Consider the following 16940-nt stretch of genomic DNA (forward strand, 5'->3'; position numbering starts at 1 on the left):
CACTCCTGGCATGATGTCCCACTTCTCAGAAGCAGATCCCTGCTCTCTCTGCCTGCTGCTTGCTTTTCGCTTTCCCCTTGCAATGCCCATATTAAAATGAAGAGTATTTCTTTTTAATCTCCTTAGTTGCAGGCTGACTTTTTGCTCCAATGTCTCACTTTGAGACAAAAGCCTGAGCAGCTTTTGATTCCGTAACACTTCCATGGAGTGTTCTGATTCCCTCAACAACCCTCTCTAGCCCTGTTAGCACAGTCAGGTGTCAGTCTTCTCCAGCACGCAGAACAGTCCAATATTTCCAGGGGGAATGTGGATCCCCGTGGATCCCCGGATTGCAGGTTTCCGTCTGCCATCAGCATCCGCCCTTTCCCATCTCTGCAAACTCTTAAAGCCCAGCAGCCCCCTGGAGTCCATAGAGAACTGCTTGAGGATCCCCTGCTCTCACTCATGCCATGCAGCAGAGCAGTGTTACTCACTGCCCCACCGGTGCTTCTTCAGCAGAGCGAGGCTCAGCCAGAAATAAAGGCAGGGTCTATTTTTTTCTTCTGTAAGTATGTTCAAAACATGAATTTCCATGAGTTTCCAACATGAGACCTATATCTGCATGGTAAGTAGAGTCATTTTCACTTGCAAATGAGGTTGAATCTGCTAAAAAATCTGCTAATTTGCAATAAAAATAGCATCCATTTTTGCTCTGCAAATATAGCCTATTTGAAAACTGTCCCATTTTCAGAGCTGCGGCAGCTTGTAGGATGAGAGAGAGGGGAAGGAGGAAATACCTTGCATTTGAAGTCACTGCTCAGTTCTCCGGGTCTGTTTCACACACCTTCAGTCATTATGCTGCGTTCTGTGTTGTCACATTAATTTTCACAGCAACAGACTGATACAAACAGCACGACTGCGGTGCAGAATGGGGAGAGCTGGATGGGTTGGGAGGGTTTGTTCAGACAGAAATATCTCCTGCCATATTGAGGGGAGTAGAAAAAAAGCGGCCAGCCAAGAAACTGCTTTTTGTAGGAACGTTCTGTCTCTTTTTCTTTCATTTTTTTTCCCCCCTTGTAACACATACACCAGTGTGACAGACCTGGAGCAGGGGGGGGACAAAGCAGCCATCAGGGTGTGTTTGATGCTGAATGCAGCTCCTTTTTCCACTGGGGGAATCTAGAAGGAATTAAGGTGAGGAAGGCAAGCAGGTATGCAGAAGATGGCATTAAATAAAGAGGCCTCACCACGATGCTCTTACAGGAGAGCCCTGCTGGCTTTCCTGCAGGTTTGATGTTTGAAGGAATTGCAGTGTCAGGGAATGCACGCAGCAGAAAATCGGCAGCTCAGCACACAGCCAGGTGAAATGGCAGGTGCACAGAGGACAGCTGGCGTACACCTCCTGTCCTACCCTCCTGCAGCCAGCCCACAGGGCACCAGGGCTGCTTAGGGCACAGCAGGGACTGCCCTGTCTGTAGAACAAAGCGTGTCTGCCCGTCATCTCTCCACAGCTGCACATTGGGCTGCTCTATGTGTATCTCTGGGCTCTGCACTTTCAGACACCTGTGAGGGCAGGGTGAGGTGGTTGTTTCTTGTTGAAAATAGCCCCCTGTCTCAGCTGGTGGTGATGTTTCCCATGAGGAACTCAGTGTTCTTGGAGCCAGGAGTGTGCAGTGCCCATGCAGGATGTCAGGGCAGTGTAGGCAGTGATTGTAGTATCTCCTAAGAGAACATCTGTTGGACATCTCTGTGCTGGCACCCAAAGCGACATGGATGGGGAGTGCTGCTCTTGGCCTGCTGCGCCTGCTCTGCTGGCATTCAATGTGGGCTGGCAGCAGCTCCTGTGCTCTAATAGCTCTTCGTCTCAGGGACCAGCTGAGATGCTGCTGCTGCTGCAGGGGTGGTGGCTTGAGCTCTTTGGTGGCACTTGTCACTTCTTGAGCATTTTGGTCTTGAGCTTCTGGACTGGTACATCAGTAAGGAAGCGTGTGGAAAAGTCCCAGGATCCAAACAAAGGTTTTGCTGGTGGGTTACAGCTTTAGTAATGCTTCTGCACTGGGGCCAGCTGATATGGGTCACTGCTTCACACAGCATCTGAGGCTGGAGCTGACACCAAAAACATTGTGTGGAAACTTGCTTATGTCTAGATGGTTTGCAGCAGGCAGAGCTCTGAAAAGAGGAACAGCTAATTGCATATTCATAATGGCACACACAGTGCTTGAGAGAAACCCTTAATTTCTGCTGTGGAGGATCCGGAAATTCACCTCTGGCCACACTCAGCACGGATCAAGAAGAATTTGGGGTCCTTTCTCTGAGAAAAGCCCACCACTTCCTTCACTTTGAGCACATTATCTTGTTTTCTTTTTTAAACAAAAGAGCACGACACAGCTCTATCCCAGTTGGAAGCAATGTGATTTGTCATGAATACTAATATGCATTTGACAGTATCCTATAAATTCAACACGTTTTGAAGAGCGTTAACAAGACTTGTAGGAATCATACTTAAGAAATTCTTCCCCCGCTTCTGTTCAATTAAATGAGAAGGAAGCCAGCAAGAGTCGGTGTTTGTACCCAAAACAAACACGGCCTGGGTCACGGCAAGACCTGCACGCCGTGCCAGGCCTGGGTCTACAGCACGTCCATTGATTTTTGTCTCCACGAATCACCCCAAAGCTATAAGCAACAAAAGCCGAAGCTATGCAGATCTGATTTCTAGTTCATTTGTTGTTCATTAGAAAGATTTTCTCTCTTATTTGCTGCACCCCTGCTGCTGCGTGTTCATTAGGAGAATGGAATGTATTCCAAATATTTCCCGGCTCTGGCAGGGCAGATGGTGGAAAGTAATTTTCCAGCCTCTTCTGGAACAAGGGGGGAAAAACCCTCCTGAATCACCCCAAGTCACCCCGACCCACTGGAGGAAGGGGCATTTCTGAGTGCCGACGTGCCGTATGCTTTCTTTGCTTGTACAGTGCTGTGTGTCAGAGCGGTGGGAAGTGTGCATGAATGGGGGGGTATCACCTTCTGTGTGGGATGGGATACGAGCAAAGCTGGAGGTTTTTTCACAGAAAACTGTGTTTGTGAGGAGCACACAGCAACACACACAGCAACACACAGCAACACACACAGCAACACACACAGCAACACACACTGCCCCGAGGGGTGCACACAGCAGTGAGCAACACTCATTGCTCTGGATCCCCTCGGAGGGAGCTTTGCAAAGTCAGCCCTGCCGGGCACGGGGTGAGCTGGAAGTGCCCCAGACACTGTCCCCAGACACGCTGTCCTGTCCCCTGCCCTCTGCCACCGCTCAGACAATGGCAGAGGAAGCCACCCGGGCCATGTTTCCCTTCTGCTCCTTAGAGAATCGGGGCAGCACACCAGCTGGGGATGGATTTAGCTCCTGGATGTAGATGAAACGTCTTCGTGCCGACTGCTCCTTCCTCCCTGCTCAGTCCCTCGTCACAGGAGTGGAGCTGTGCACAAGGGAACAGAGCAGCACAGTCAGCGCGGCAGGCAGAGCACAATGCAGGGAAACAAAGAGCAGGGCTGTGTTTGCTGCCTTCCTGGTGGCATTCACTTCTGCTCAGAGCCGGCTTCCTCTTTTCAGGAGCCTCTTGACCTGCAGATCCCTCTCCTTAGCAGCCCCGTGCCTGGATCCGTGCGCTGCCTCTTCAGATCAAACCAGCAAAATGCATTGAGCACAAAGAGCCCAAGCTCTGCGTGTGCTTCAAGGCTTTAAGCTCCCTGGCATTAGTCCCTGGGGCTCAAATTAGTTTGTAGGAACTCCCTACAAACACCCCACAGAGGGTGAAGGCTGCCAGGCCTGGCCCTGCTGTGTCCCACAGCCCTCGGGGCACAGTGTGTGAGCTGCTGGTTGGCTTTGGCTTTCAGCTGCAGGACGCAGAGGGCAGCAGGCTGCAGAGCTCCCGGCCTGCACTGCCAGCCCAGCTACAACTGGGGCTGTTGGCTGCATTGGAACACAGCAGTGCTGCAGTCCCCGCAGCACCCTGAGCTCTAACAGCCTTTGGGACCAATGGTTGTCAGCAGCTCAGCACGAGTCCCGCTCACTTGTTTTTATGCAGCTGTGGAAGTAGATGTGATTCCCAATTATCATACTCTGGAGTCAAGCTTCCTTTAGGTAACTTATGGCGTAGTGTACGTATGTGTAAAATACTTGTTGCTATCGTGCTTTTAATTAAAACACCTGTGATAAAACTGAAAGGAGGGAGCAAGGAAGGGAACCCACATTAAGTTTATAATTGTTTTAATAGTGAGATATGGTTCGGTGAGAACAGGGCGCATCGGTTTCCTTGGAAACACCGGCGATGGATGAGCTGCGCAAATCCAGCAGGAGAAGATCTGCAGCAGCAGAACGCTTTGCTTTTAACTGACATTAGAACTCGTTTCGTTCGGGTGATGAGATTCCCCTCGGGCCGGCAGGGACCGCAGCAGCGCCCGGTGCTGCGGGGTGGGGGGTGGGGGGGCTGCGGTTCACGTCGGGGAGGGGCGATACGCGGCCCTGCACAACCGAGGGGCAGCACAGCCCGCAGGTGGAGCCGCACGGAGCGCTGCACCGTCACGCAGGGACGGACGGACGGATGGGGCTATCGGCCCGTCGGGCGATGGCGGGGCTGAAGTCACCGCAGCAGCTGAGTAAATAGAGGGACGGAAACGGCATCGATGGGAGCGTCTGCGTTCCACGATCCTCCCTCTCTGCTCGTCCGCCCGTTTGTTTGTGTTCCCGTCGCTCTGGTGCTGCGCTCCGAGATGAGCGGATCAGCCCCAAAGCGGCTCCGTACGGCTCAGCTCCGTACGGCTCGGCTCGGCTCGGTTCGGTTCGGCCCCTCCCGCACCCCCCCCCCCTCCCCGTCTCTCCCCGTCGCTCCGTCCCCTCCATCGTCTCGCTCCGCTCCTTTGTGACGGTACCGGGTCACCGCGCGGTCACGGCCCCGCCCCACGTGGACGGAAAGCCCACATGGCCGGCCGTGCTCCGCCTCCTTCCTCCCATTGACTGTCCGCAGCCCGACGGCCGGGTTTCCCACTCGTGATTGGCCGATCTCTCGCGTCGTTGACATGCGGAGGGTGAGGGAACGCCCCACTCGTGACATCGGGCGCCGTCTGGGGCCGCCCCCGCCCCGTCTGGGGGCCTTAAAGGGACCGCGGCACCGACTGCGACCAGGGGGGGACTGTGGTTATAGGGGGCCGACGGGGGCCGAGAACAGTGCGAGGGCACAGCGCTGCTTTATTTCACGTGCATAAGGCCGGGATACCCCGGGTCAAAAGGGGCCTGCAGGGATCGTGGGGTCCCGGCCCCCCATAAAACCACCCAAAATTCCCTGCCTGGTTTTGGTTTTCAGTGCAAGAAAATAAAACGCGTTTATCTGGGGAGCCGTGGGGGTGATTGGGGTTGGAGCTGGAGCGGGGTTGTGCTCCCCTGGGCACTGCTGGGGTAGAAGCATCCTGCACTGGGCTCTGCACTGAGCTCTGATCTATAGTGACATTGACAGGCATGGAGCTATGGGAGTGTTGGGGCAGCACTCATGGGCAGAGGGTTTGGGTCATGGGTGGTGCTGTGTAGGGCACAAGATGGGAGCAGCAGAGCCACCATTCATAGCCACAATTCATTAGCAGAGACTCGGCTGAGCACTGCAGAGGTGAAAGCTTTGATTGTGGTGGTTCTCAACGCTTAACTGCAGAGGATGAACTCTGAGAAGGAAGATGTGTCTGATGTTCCAGACAACAATGAGGGCTCATCTGCTGAGGAGTGAATTCTGAATGGCTGCTGGGCTTTAAATCGTACATGAGAGCAATCTGTGCAAACTTGCAGAGGGAAGCGAGGGGCTGCCGGGCACCATCCCTGCCCAGCACTGTTCTCTGCACAGATCTCAGTATTGCTGCCAGGGAGAGCATTGCAGTGCCTTGTCCCAAACAGTTTATAAACCTAAATGAAGAGGTTGGTCACCAGAAAGAGGGAACCATGGACTGTTAGAAATAAATGGGGAATCATATAAAATTATTCACCATGGTAACTATTGCCCTGTTGCGTTGGTGTGTATCTATTTAATATTAATCCAAAGAGTAATGCTGAGATATTCCATCTCCTCCATGGCAGCTGATTGGTTAACAAACCTTTGGGGAGCTGTCTTTGTGTTTCTTTAGATCTCCTCAGCCACTCTGCGGAGATGGTTTGACTCTTAGGATTGTGTCCATTATGGCCCTCTCTTTCCAGTTATGGTTATCAGTCTGCCCTGGCATAGCACTGCAATGATGATGCAGGGTCACTGCAATCTGTTATGCTGAAGTGCTGCCATGACGAATGAAAGCAAAGACTGAAGCATGACTGTGTGAGCAGTGACTGCCTGCAGGCCTGGAGACAGTGCAGTTGGCCCCATGGTCCAGACAGCATCACTGTGTGCTGTGCAGGTTGTCCAAGGAGCCTGAGCTCAGCTGGGATGGAGCACAGGGGTCAGAATGCAGAGACACACTGAGAAGCACTGCAGTGTGTGGTTCTGCCCTGAGCACTGTGGGGGGCAGGGAGGTGTTACTGCAGTTAGCTGAGGTACACTGATTTGACCAGCCCATCTAGGATGACTTTAATTATTTGTTCTTAAATCACGGTGGAAAAATGCTGACTGTTGTAAAGCCACATGAGCGGTTCCGATGCAGTCAGGATAGAGGGAACTGGGGTGTTTGTAGGCCAGCATCGACTTGCAGACCGTTCTGCTTTGTCTCCTGCAAGGTGAGGGCGATGTGTGGACTTGCAGCAGCCTGTGTCTGCAACCAGAGCCTTCCTCCCATGCAGCCTTACTCCTGCAGAGCCCTGCAAGCTGTGGGGCTGCATGGATTGTGTCCCCACATGGGGGGCTGGCACTGCAGGGCTGGCACCACACTGTCACCATGCCCTGTGCTCGTATGCTGCCAGCTGCAGGCAGTGGGTGAGCTCACAGGCACCTTTTGGGGCCACCAGGTGAAGCCCATTGGGATCGGGTCTCTAATATTCAGCTGCCAAAGGCTTTGAACACACAACATTGTCTCTGTTGGAGCAATGGTGGCAGTGGGCACACACACACACACCTGGAGCTGAGCAGTGCAGCTCCCACCAGGCACAGCGTCCCAGTGCTCTGCAGGATGGTGACTGCGGGTGGCACAGAGGGGCAGCTCGGTCTGACAGTGCCCAGCAATATCCCCAGGCAGGGCTGGATGAGGCATTGCAAAGTGCAGACACATCGTTACCGAGGGTTTGGAAACCACCACGGGAAAATCGACCTAGTTTGTATTGGAGGTACCAGGTACCGGGTGGAGCTTCTGAGCTTGACCTCTGCGGTGCTCACAACGCCGGGTCCCTTTGTGGAATAAGAACATCAGTGCTGTCCGTGCTGACCCCCGGCACGTGTTGCCCCCGGGGGAGCAGATGGAGTATTTCCCTTTTTAAAAGCAGACAGGGCTGCTCCATTATAAAGCGATCGCTCTGGAGCAAAAATAATTAATTAAAATAAAATAAAATATAATAAAATAAAATAAAAACTAAGGGATTCAGAACTATGGGTTGAGATCCGGAGCCCCGCGCTGCGTCCTTCCCCCTTCATTCCCGTCGGATCGCGGCACTCGGTGCCCCCCCCCCCCTTCGTCCGTGCCCTCCCCGCATCCCCCCCTCCATTCCCCCCATCCCCCCCGACGGCGGCGGCTCGAGGACTCGGGGCAGTCCCCGTCTGGCGCTGACGTCAACGGGGCCCGCCCGCGGCTGGCGGAGACGCGCGGCCGCGTCCCCGTGGCCGTGAATGAGCGCGGGGGGCGGAGAGCGGAGAACGGGGAACGGGGAGCGGGCGGGCCGCGATGTGCAGCGATGTGCCGCTCCGCCGAGCCCCACAAAAGTGAGGGGCTGCCGCGGGTCGGGCCCAGCACTGCGCCGGCCGGGCCGGAGGGGGCGCGGAGCCGAGCCGGGCGGAGCCGAGCCGGGCAGAAGCGCCTTGGGCAGAAGGCGCTGCGGGGGGCGCTGCGTTGCGCTGCCGTTGTGATTTCCAATTTTTAATCGCAGCTGCATTGCCCTCCCCCGCCCCCCCCCGCGCCGAGGAGGAGCCCCGGCTTTATGTGCTGCTGCCCGGGGAGCGCTCGGCGGCCCTGAAGTGCTTTTTGTATGTGTGTGTGTTAGTGTGTGTGTGTGTGAGTGAGTGTGAGTGTGTGTGAGTCGCCGTCGCCTCCTTTTTATTTTTTATTTTTTCCTTTTTTTTTTTTTTTAAATGTATAACTTAATGGGTCTGAACAGCACGGCCGTCGCTATTCAGCCCAATGTGTCCTGCACATGCAACTGCAAAAGGTCTTTGTTCCAGAGCATGGAGATCAGTAAGTACCGTCCTGCGGCCCTACGGGGCTGGGCGTGCGGTGCCGGCTGCGCTGGGTTTGCGGGTGGGAGCGGGCGGTGGGAGCGGGGCCGGGGAACTTCCCGGGGCTGTGGCCGCTGTTTGCTCCCCACGCGTGTTGGTGTCTCGGCGGGGCCGCTGCCGAAGGTGCGCTCTGCTCCTCTCCGCTCCGCCTCCCCCGCGCGGTGCCCGCGGCCCCGACCCCCCTCTCCCGGGGCTCCCCCGTCCCCGCGGGGCCCTCCCCCTGTCTCGGCGTGAGGACGCGCGGATCGGAGCCCCCCCCTTCCCCCATCTCCCGGTGTCGTTGTGGTTGCGGGGCTTTTTTCGGTTCTTTTTCCCTTTTTTCCCGTCCCTTCTGGACGCTGCTCGCCTTCGGGAATGAATATTTTTCGGCCCGCACGGAGTAGGAAGGCGCAGCGCCTGGCCCGGTACCGCCGTTCTGTTGCTCTTTGCCTCGCGGAGATGGAGCGCAGGATGATGGCACTGCCGAGGAGCGAGGCGCGGTGGCTGCTCCGGGGCTGAAAACCGAAGGGGTTTTCCTGTATAGGGAAAGATGGTGGGGCCGGGCGGGCTGTCAGCGCGGTGCTCTAGGATTTAAATCCACCGAGGCTGGTGCTAAATGGCCCAAAGGCTCGGGAGGGCTGCGCATCCCGGCAGGAAATGGGTTCTGTCGGTGCCGGCTGATGGCACCGGGCTCATTGCCGGCGGTCCGTGCTCAACCCGCTGCCCGGCAGCCTCCGCCGTCTCCGGTTCCGCCGCCGTCGGGTTCAGGTGTCCGCGTCCTGCGGGAGAGCTGGGGGCGGCTCCTCGCCGGGTGTTAAAATGGATTCACACTGAATTTTAGCATAAACCATTCCCTTTGTACTGCGTGCGTTTAATCTTGATTTAATCTCATTCGTGTTCAGACAAAACTAAGCTGGATTTGCCTGATTTTATTAACACTGCCGGGACTGAATAGACCATTCTTCTCCCCTGACTCCAGCGGCCGGGCGGGATGTGCATACCAATAGCGGCGGGTACATAATGAGGACCGTTCCTTGGGTGCAGCGCTGCGGGGCTCAGGCTGCGCCCGGTACCGGGCTGGGATGTGGCAGCGCTGGGAGCTGACACGAGCAGTGTCTGCTGGAGACAGAGCTGCTCTCCCACTCTGTTGCCGTGAGGTTGTTGTTGCAACCACCCCAGCTTTGAATTTCATACTCCTTAGAGATTGTATCTTGGGTTTGGTTTCTGCATTTTCTGACATGGGCTTAGTGGGATGCAGTGCCCGCAGTCCTGAGGGCTGGCCCTGCAGCGCTGCCCACGCTGTGTTCAAAGCCCAGAGCTGCTGGGGCTGGGCTTTGTGCTGGGGCTGCTCTCCTGTCCATCCCGGGCTTCTCCTTTGTCACTAATGTCATTTACCTTTCTGCTGCTGCTCACCGTGGTTGCACGGGTGGGCTGTGGTGGTCCTGCAGGAGCTGTTTGTTACCTGATAGTCTGGCTGTGGAGGGGAGGGAAGAGCTGAACCCAATCCACTCTCACAGAAAGTCATATTATGGCTTTATCCTCCCCCAGTCGCATGTTCCTATTTATTCTTCTAATACAGCTCTGAGGGGACCTCTGGGCAGCTCCCATCAGATGCCATCTCAGTTCCCAGCCAAAAGTTTCCAGGCAGGAAGGCTTTGAGATAGCGGCAGAGCTGTAAACTAATTGAGCTCTCTCATTAGGTTAACCCCATATCTGAGCCCCCAGAATGTTTCTTCGCTGGCTCTCCCTGAGCAGCGGGCAGCAGCTGTGCCCTGCAGAGCTCCTGGATGAGGGGTTTGGGAAGGAGAGTCCGAGCCCACGCAGCGGTGCTGGGCAGCACTGGGTACAGCAATGGTAATGAATTGCTTCTGTGGAGTGACATTGGTCAGGGCCGAGCCTGGTGTCAGAAGAGTCCGTAAAGAACTCATTGTGTGGTGGGTGACAGACTGAGGTGTGTGCCAGGGAGCTCATCACTGCTGCCGGGGGGTGTTGCAGCATCCCACCACCTCCACGGGGACCTCACCCATGCCAGGACTGCGTCAGACCCCTCGGGATGTTCCCAAAGGGGTTCAGCTGCTGAGGGAGATGGGGCAACGGGGAGGTTTGGTGCAGGAATGGGGCAGCTCTGGGTGTGGGTGTGCAGGGGATGTGCTGGTGCTGGGCTGTGCTGGGGGCTGCCTGGGAGCTGCTGTGCTGCGCTGGGCGGCTCTGGTGGGAGCTCTGCCTGGAGTGAGGGCTTCGAGGTTTTTGCATTCCTGGGTTTAGTAACAAACAGTGCTGATGGCTCCACCGAGGATCACGTCTCCTTACCACTTCAGACTGCGTTTTGGCAGCGATGTCTCTGTCCTGACACAGTGTCAGCAGCAGTTACAGCCTGGCTCAGGGCAGTGGGTAACGCTTTTTTTTCCTCCCTCCTGTGATGTTTCCTGCAGGAGGCTGTAGGGAGGCTGAGTGTCTTAGCAAGATGTAGAGTGTTCTCTAAGTGTGCTCCGGTTGTGGTTCTCAGTTTGGCTGCAGCCAAAGCCGGTAGCGTGCCATGTGTCCCTGCAGGCAGCGCTGCTCCATGTGCAGGTCAGCATCATCCCCAGGGGTGCCTGTGAGGAGCAGGGTGGGGGCGGGCGCTGTCCTGGGGGCTGGCCATGCTCCAGTCCTGCAGCACTGGGGTCATAAAGCCAGACTTGGTTTGGTGCCCTTGAGCAGTGATGTAATCCTGCTGCTATAATCAGGGCTGAATGGGAGAATGAAAAGACGTAGTGGAAGAAATGGGAGGAAAACGGTCCAGATTATTATTATTATTATTATTATTATTATTATTATTATTATTATTATTATTTCTGGGTGAACACCTGGATGGCATTGCAGCAGGACCCTACTGCACACACAGCAGCGGTGCCCAGGGCCAGCACAGCGCAGTGCTGGCTGCCCCAGCAGGAGGTGCAGAGCAGGGCATGGGGGCTGCAGGCTGTACCAGGGGCAGCACATTGTCCAGCCCTCACCCAACCCTGCAGTCATTTCACCCGTTGCTGTTTGCAAGTGCTGACTGTGACAGTGGTGACCCTGTAGTTGTGACACACAGCACCCACACTGCGTCCCTCAGAGCCAGGAGCTCTGTTGGGGTCTGGCACACCTCGAGATGCTCAGTGTATAAATGAGCTGCTTGCTTTGCAGATGGAGAGGAGTGCCTACAGAGGAGTGTTCTCTCTCCTTATTGGTTTTTATTTGCTGTTGCGCACCCAACGTGGTAACATTTTTAGCTTTCCAGCACTGAGAGTCGGTGGCAAGTTAAATCCAGCCTGAGAATGAATTTGTAAACCTAAATTATAAATGGGTAGACACGAGGAGACCTTTTCAAGGGAAGTACCAAAGTACATGGTGTCACTAATAGGCATAATTACAGCCCAGCTGCTTTCCTCAGTAACTCACTGTGCTGTTGTCCCTGCTGGTCTTGTTTCAGGTAATGGCATCTGGCAGAATTTGGTAACCCTTGTGAGCTAAAAAAGGGCATTTATTTGTAGTGGCTTTCTGTTGACAGACTGGCTCGCACCTCACTGCCTGCCTGCAGGGAGGTCTGTGCTGTTGGGTCACTGCAGCCCTTGGTGCTGACATGGGGCACCTGCTGCTGGTGCATCTCTGCCCGCAGGAGGGATGAGCAGGACCACAGCTGGGCAGAAACTTTGTTCATGCCATCAACGCTCTGCCAGGCAGCCATAAAGCAAAGGGGGCATTGGTGTCAGTGGGGATGCTGGACGCAGCGCTCGTCCCGGCTGTGTGGCCGAATTGATGTGGGATCATTTTGTCATTACCTGGGGAGGAAACGCTGGAGATGGGCTGCAGCATTGGGGCAGCATCTGTGTGTGCACAGACGTGAACCCGTTTGTGAAAGTTAATTGATAGAGCAATATGAGAAAGTTGTATAAAATGGAGTTGGGAGAGAAGTGGTTGGTAGGCGGAGGAAGGACTTGAGATGTCTTGTTCTTTTTTTTTTTTAGAGCAGATAAATTTCAGCTGTAGTTCATGGTCCAAATGGAAGGATTTGGGGAACTATTGAGAGTCAGGAGAGCTCTGATGGTTTGGCCAGGAATACGGCTTCCAGGGCGGCACTTTGATCTGCATTTAAAACGCTTCTTTGTAATGACAGTTTCACCATTTCTTTTCTCGTCGTAAGTCAGTTGTGCAGAGGTATGTTGTGGGAGAAAACAGTACGAGCACACAGGATTCCTGCCTGCTTTGCAGCCAGCGAGAACTTGTACTTCATCCCAGATCTGTTGGCTACTGTGGTACATTCACGATTACGCCAGAAAGGAAATTAGTAGAGATGTTAAATATTATCAAAGCTTTGGGAGTCTTCTGAAACATCTCCAATGTGAGAAGCATTTCTGCTGCAGTATGGCCTGCAACATTGAGCAGAGCACCCACCCAGCATCGCAAATACCTGATTGATTGGTTTTTTTACACCTGAAAATTGATGTTCCCATGTGGCACATGCAGCCTTGTGGTCTCCTGCTGCACCCTGAGTCTAGCAAACAAGAAGCTTTCTGATGACAGCCTGCTGCTCTAGTGGTGCCAGTGGGAACCTTTTTCTTCCCTGTTCATCTCCAGCACATTTTCAGATAAACTCTGCTTATTCCTGTAAAGAGGGTTTAAGGTTTTTGTTTAAATCTTGTGTGGCATCATTCCTTCTTGCAGCCAGTTTGAGTAGGACTTCCCTCTGCTGGGGAATCAGTGGCCTTATGAGTGAAGGACAAATAGTTAAGTGTTCCCCGGTGGATGCAGAGCTTTGTATTTGCTCTTGTGGTGCTGGCTTTATCCTCTCCTGAGCTCTGATTCGAGATATACAAGGCTGGCAGCAATCTGCAGAGCAAGCTCAGCTGGCATGCAGAAAGGCTGCACCACTCACCTGCAAGCAGTCAGCCTGCAGGGATGGGCCTTAGAGGGCAAAGGGTATGGCACTGCCTGAGACAGACCGTAGCATATACTCATCTGCTGCATCCTGGTCCAAAATGTCAGCAACCTGCTGCTGGATTCATCCTCATCATTCTGCATCAGTTTCTGGGGCAGGATGCTGATGGGCTGGATGCAGGGCAGCGTGGCCGTGTGATCTGCAGATGCAGTTGTGACACTCAATGTGCTGGTGCTTATTGTGGGGGTCAGGCAGGCACCATGCCCCGCTTCACCTATGGATCCATATAACTTAGCACAGCTCGTGGAGCGTGTCAAGGAGGATAATATTGCTAAGGTTGTAATTGATGGAGAGTCACCTGTCTCCTGCAAGTAAGCTGACTTCAGATTTCCAGCTGGTGCAGGACTGGACTCAGTGCATGCAGAGCAGGGTGTTCTGTCTGCGGTGTGTGTTGGTGTTGTCACAGGCGCTGCATTACATAAAGCTATCTTGCACATCTTCAGAAACTCGCCTCACAAGTTGTCAGTGTTGGTGGATGTCCACAGTCCTTCCAAGTGGTTCACACATTTGTGTTCAGTGTATTCAGTCTCGCACATATCTTTAATGGAGTACTGCTGACTGGCTGATCTTTTCCGTGCAGTATATACCCAAGAATGCGCATTTAGAAATGTGTTTCTGCACGTGTCAGCTCTGTGATCCATTCCTGCGGCCCTGCTCATGCACATGAGGATGAGGAGCTGTGTGTGCAGCGTTTTGCTGGCATGAGGCGTGGGCACTTCAGCAGGTGCAACAGGATTTCCCACATTTGCCAACTTGGCCCAAGCAACTCAGCCAAACACAGCTTAGCCCTGGAGAATGAGAGCTGCTTAACAACCAGGCTTGGAACATAGTGGCAGAGAAAAGAGGCCTTTGCACAGGGATCAATACAACTTTTCAAGAATGACATGCAGGACGTGGTTTGGGGACATTTTCCCTCCCTTCCTTCTGCCCAATATGTTAAGTAGCTGGTTTGTTACTGGAACCCCCTACAAATGGTTGTCAGTAATAATTCTGCAAAACTATGAATCAACTCTGCATGACTTTGTGCAAATAGACTGAGTAATTTCTTTGTTCTTTTCTTCTTACTTTGTAATTGGAGTCTGTAAAAGCCCAAAGGTTTGGTCTTGTGGAAAGCATGATTCATTTATTGGTGTCTGTGCCGACTAGTTATCTTTCAGTAATTCCAGAGTGCTGCTACAAGCCAAGAGTGATTCATACATGGCTAAGTGCACAAACAAATGGGGTCATGGCCATCTGCAGAAACTTTTCTAATCTATTTATGGTATCGGAGAAAGAAGTGGGTGTATTAAGGATGATGGAATAGGTGTCAATTACATTAGTGAGTATAACCAGTTAAGTAACACTAACCATTACTCAAAAACCACATCTGCGCATTGCTAAATATTGCTGCAGTAGGCCCTATTTAAATGCTAACGTAGGTCTGATACAAGAAATAAATTGTCTGGCTTGTCTCCTAAGGAGCTCCCCTTCATAACTGCTTTGCTATTACCCGTAACCTTCTTGAGATGCAGATGTGAACATGCACAGTGTGTGTTCATAGTGGCAAAGTCCTGGTCTTCACTATGGCAGACCTCACTCTATATCTTTTATATTCAGATTTTGGCTTAATGTGTAATTAACTTGTTAGTGAGCGGTAGCATTTCTTATTTGCACGTCGTGCTAAATGGCTGTGTGACATCTCCGTAGAGATGGTGGTGCTCAGGTGAGCTGGTTTTCCTGCCAGATGCATCTGAAGGAGTGCTCTGAAACCCAAGGGAGGAGACCGGCATCGTGCGAAACAGCTTTCTTCTATCTCTGTCCCATTTCACTCTTTGTGAGCATTAATTTTCCCCCTGGTAACTGATGTCAAAAGCAGTTCTGGCTGCGTTTGATTCAGAATCACACCGTTCGGGTTTTGGTGTGTTGAGCAGTTTGCTTGCCTTGTTGGTGTGGAGCTGGGGAAGGCACTCAGGTGTGAGCTGGGTGTGAGCAGGAGGCAGTTGGTGTTTATAGCCACAGAAAGCAGCCGGGCCAGAAGTGCACATTTGGCAACATGTCCTTGTTGTCCTTTGGCCGAAGCCTTGAAGGCCATGACTGTCCTGCTGCACATTCACTCAGGGAGCCAGGCCTGGCCCGACGCATGTTGTGCATCAGAGGGAAGTGACCCAGACTGCTGAAAGCCTCTCCTGCTGTCTGCACAGCTCGCTGCCTCTGCCCTGGCTTTAAGTCAACACGTTGCACAAGCAGCATGCTGGATTTACCTGCAGGGCAGGTGGGGAGGGAGCCGGGCTGTTTGGGTGAGTTCCTGAAAGATGTCTGAGTGCAGAGTGCTGGGATGAGCGATTCCAGGCATCCCAAAGCTGCTGCCTCCTCTGTCTGCCTCTGGCCGTGCTGGGGGTGAGCCCAGGCTCTGCTCTGTGCAGATGGGGCTGGGAGATCCTCCCTGGGTGGTGCTGGGATTGTTAGGGTTATAGCTGGTGATAACCAGGCGCAGGGCTGGGCTCGGTGTTGTCACTGTCCCCAGGTGTCCTGGGCGTCCCTGCAGTAGGATGTCTCACTGCTGTCCTGGAGCAGCTCCTGCCCTGTCTGTATTTCTGCCCTTGACACAATTTAGAGCCTTTCGGTATAACACACACACAGAAATCTCGCTCTGGGGCTCTTTCCTTCAGCCTGTGCAGTGGGAGCTGCCATGTGGAAGGGCTCAGCATGAGGCTGGGTCTGCGGTGCTTGCCCATGTGTGGGGCATTCTGTGGGGTACGTGCCATTTGCTCTGCTGGTGGCTCTTAATCCTCACATTTCATAGGTTTTCTTGATAAATATTACTGAGCATCCATTGACTTGCCATCCAGGCCTGAGCTGTAAGGAACCATAAACATAACGGGCAGCCTCCATTTAATAATTCACTATGTGCTTTTTGTTAGTGCAGCTTTAAGTATGTTTATATGTGTGTCTATACATACATACATATATATATGTGTGTGTGTGTATATACACATATTTGCCTATATGTATAAAGACAGAAGCGCTGTGCAGAAAGAGGCCCTCCCAGATGATGGAGCATGGCAGGGTGGGCTCATGCTGGCGGTGCATCCTGCTGTGCAGCACAGTGCCTCAAGTGGGTTCACAGCCCCGTGCAGATGTTCAGGAATTCCTCTTTTGTCCCGGCCATGGGGTTCTGCTGCACTTCAGGCCATAAGTGCTCTCCAGGCTCAGCGGGTTTGTGGCTCAGGAGATGCTTTTCATCCCCCCCAATTCCTGCTGTCTGCTTTAGAGGTATAGCTCCACCTCTTGCAGCCCTGCGTCCTCCTTGCTTCTGCTTCCACAGATTTGCAGACCCAAGTGAAGGCTTTATTAAATTAAGCAGAACGACCTTTAAAAATCTACATTTCGAGTGGAAAAAATTGCTTTATGTAATGCAGGGCTATGCAAGGGGACCTAAATACGAGCTTTAATTGGCTGCTACAAAAATAGTTGTAATTTTTTTGCGCAGTGATTTTACGGCTTCTGAATTCAGCGTCCCAGTGAAGTCCTGTAATCTGTCCATGTTGCTGGGGAGATGGGGGCATGGAGGGCTGAGGAGCCCAAGGAATGGGTGTGGTGCTAGGAGCAGCCTTGTTCCCATGCAGACATCCCCATCAGCTCCTGCAGCTCTGTGCTGTTGG

The 16940-nt window shown here is 53.4% G+C and overlaps 1 protein-coding gene across 2 annotated transcripts in view; it reads left to right on the top strand.

Annotated features, from left to right (window-relative positions):
* Nucleotides 1-8199: 8199 nt before the first annotated feature.
* Nucleotides 8200-16940, top strand: part of PMEPA1 (prostate transmembrane protein, androgen induced 1) — a 32275-nt gene continuing 23534 nt past the window's right edge. For both annotated transcript variants that reach the window (XM_015882069.3, XM_015882070.3), the window contains exon 1: nt 8200-8319. In XM_015882069.3, coding sequence (XP_015737555.2) covers nt 8217-8319 — 103 coding nt within the window. In that variant the 5' untranslated portion in view covers nt 8200-8216. The remainder of the gene's footprint in view (nt 8320-16940) is intronic.

The sequence above is a fragment of the Coturnix japonica genome, chromosome 19, assembly GCF_054131305.1.
Source record: "Coturnix japonica strain WE chromosome 19, WE-NBRP24, whole genome shotgun sequence".
Taxonomy (NCBI): Eukaryota; Metazoa; Chordata; class Aves; order Galliformes; family Phasianidae; genus Coturnix; species Coturnix japonica.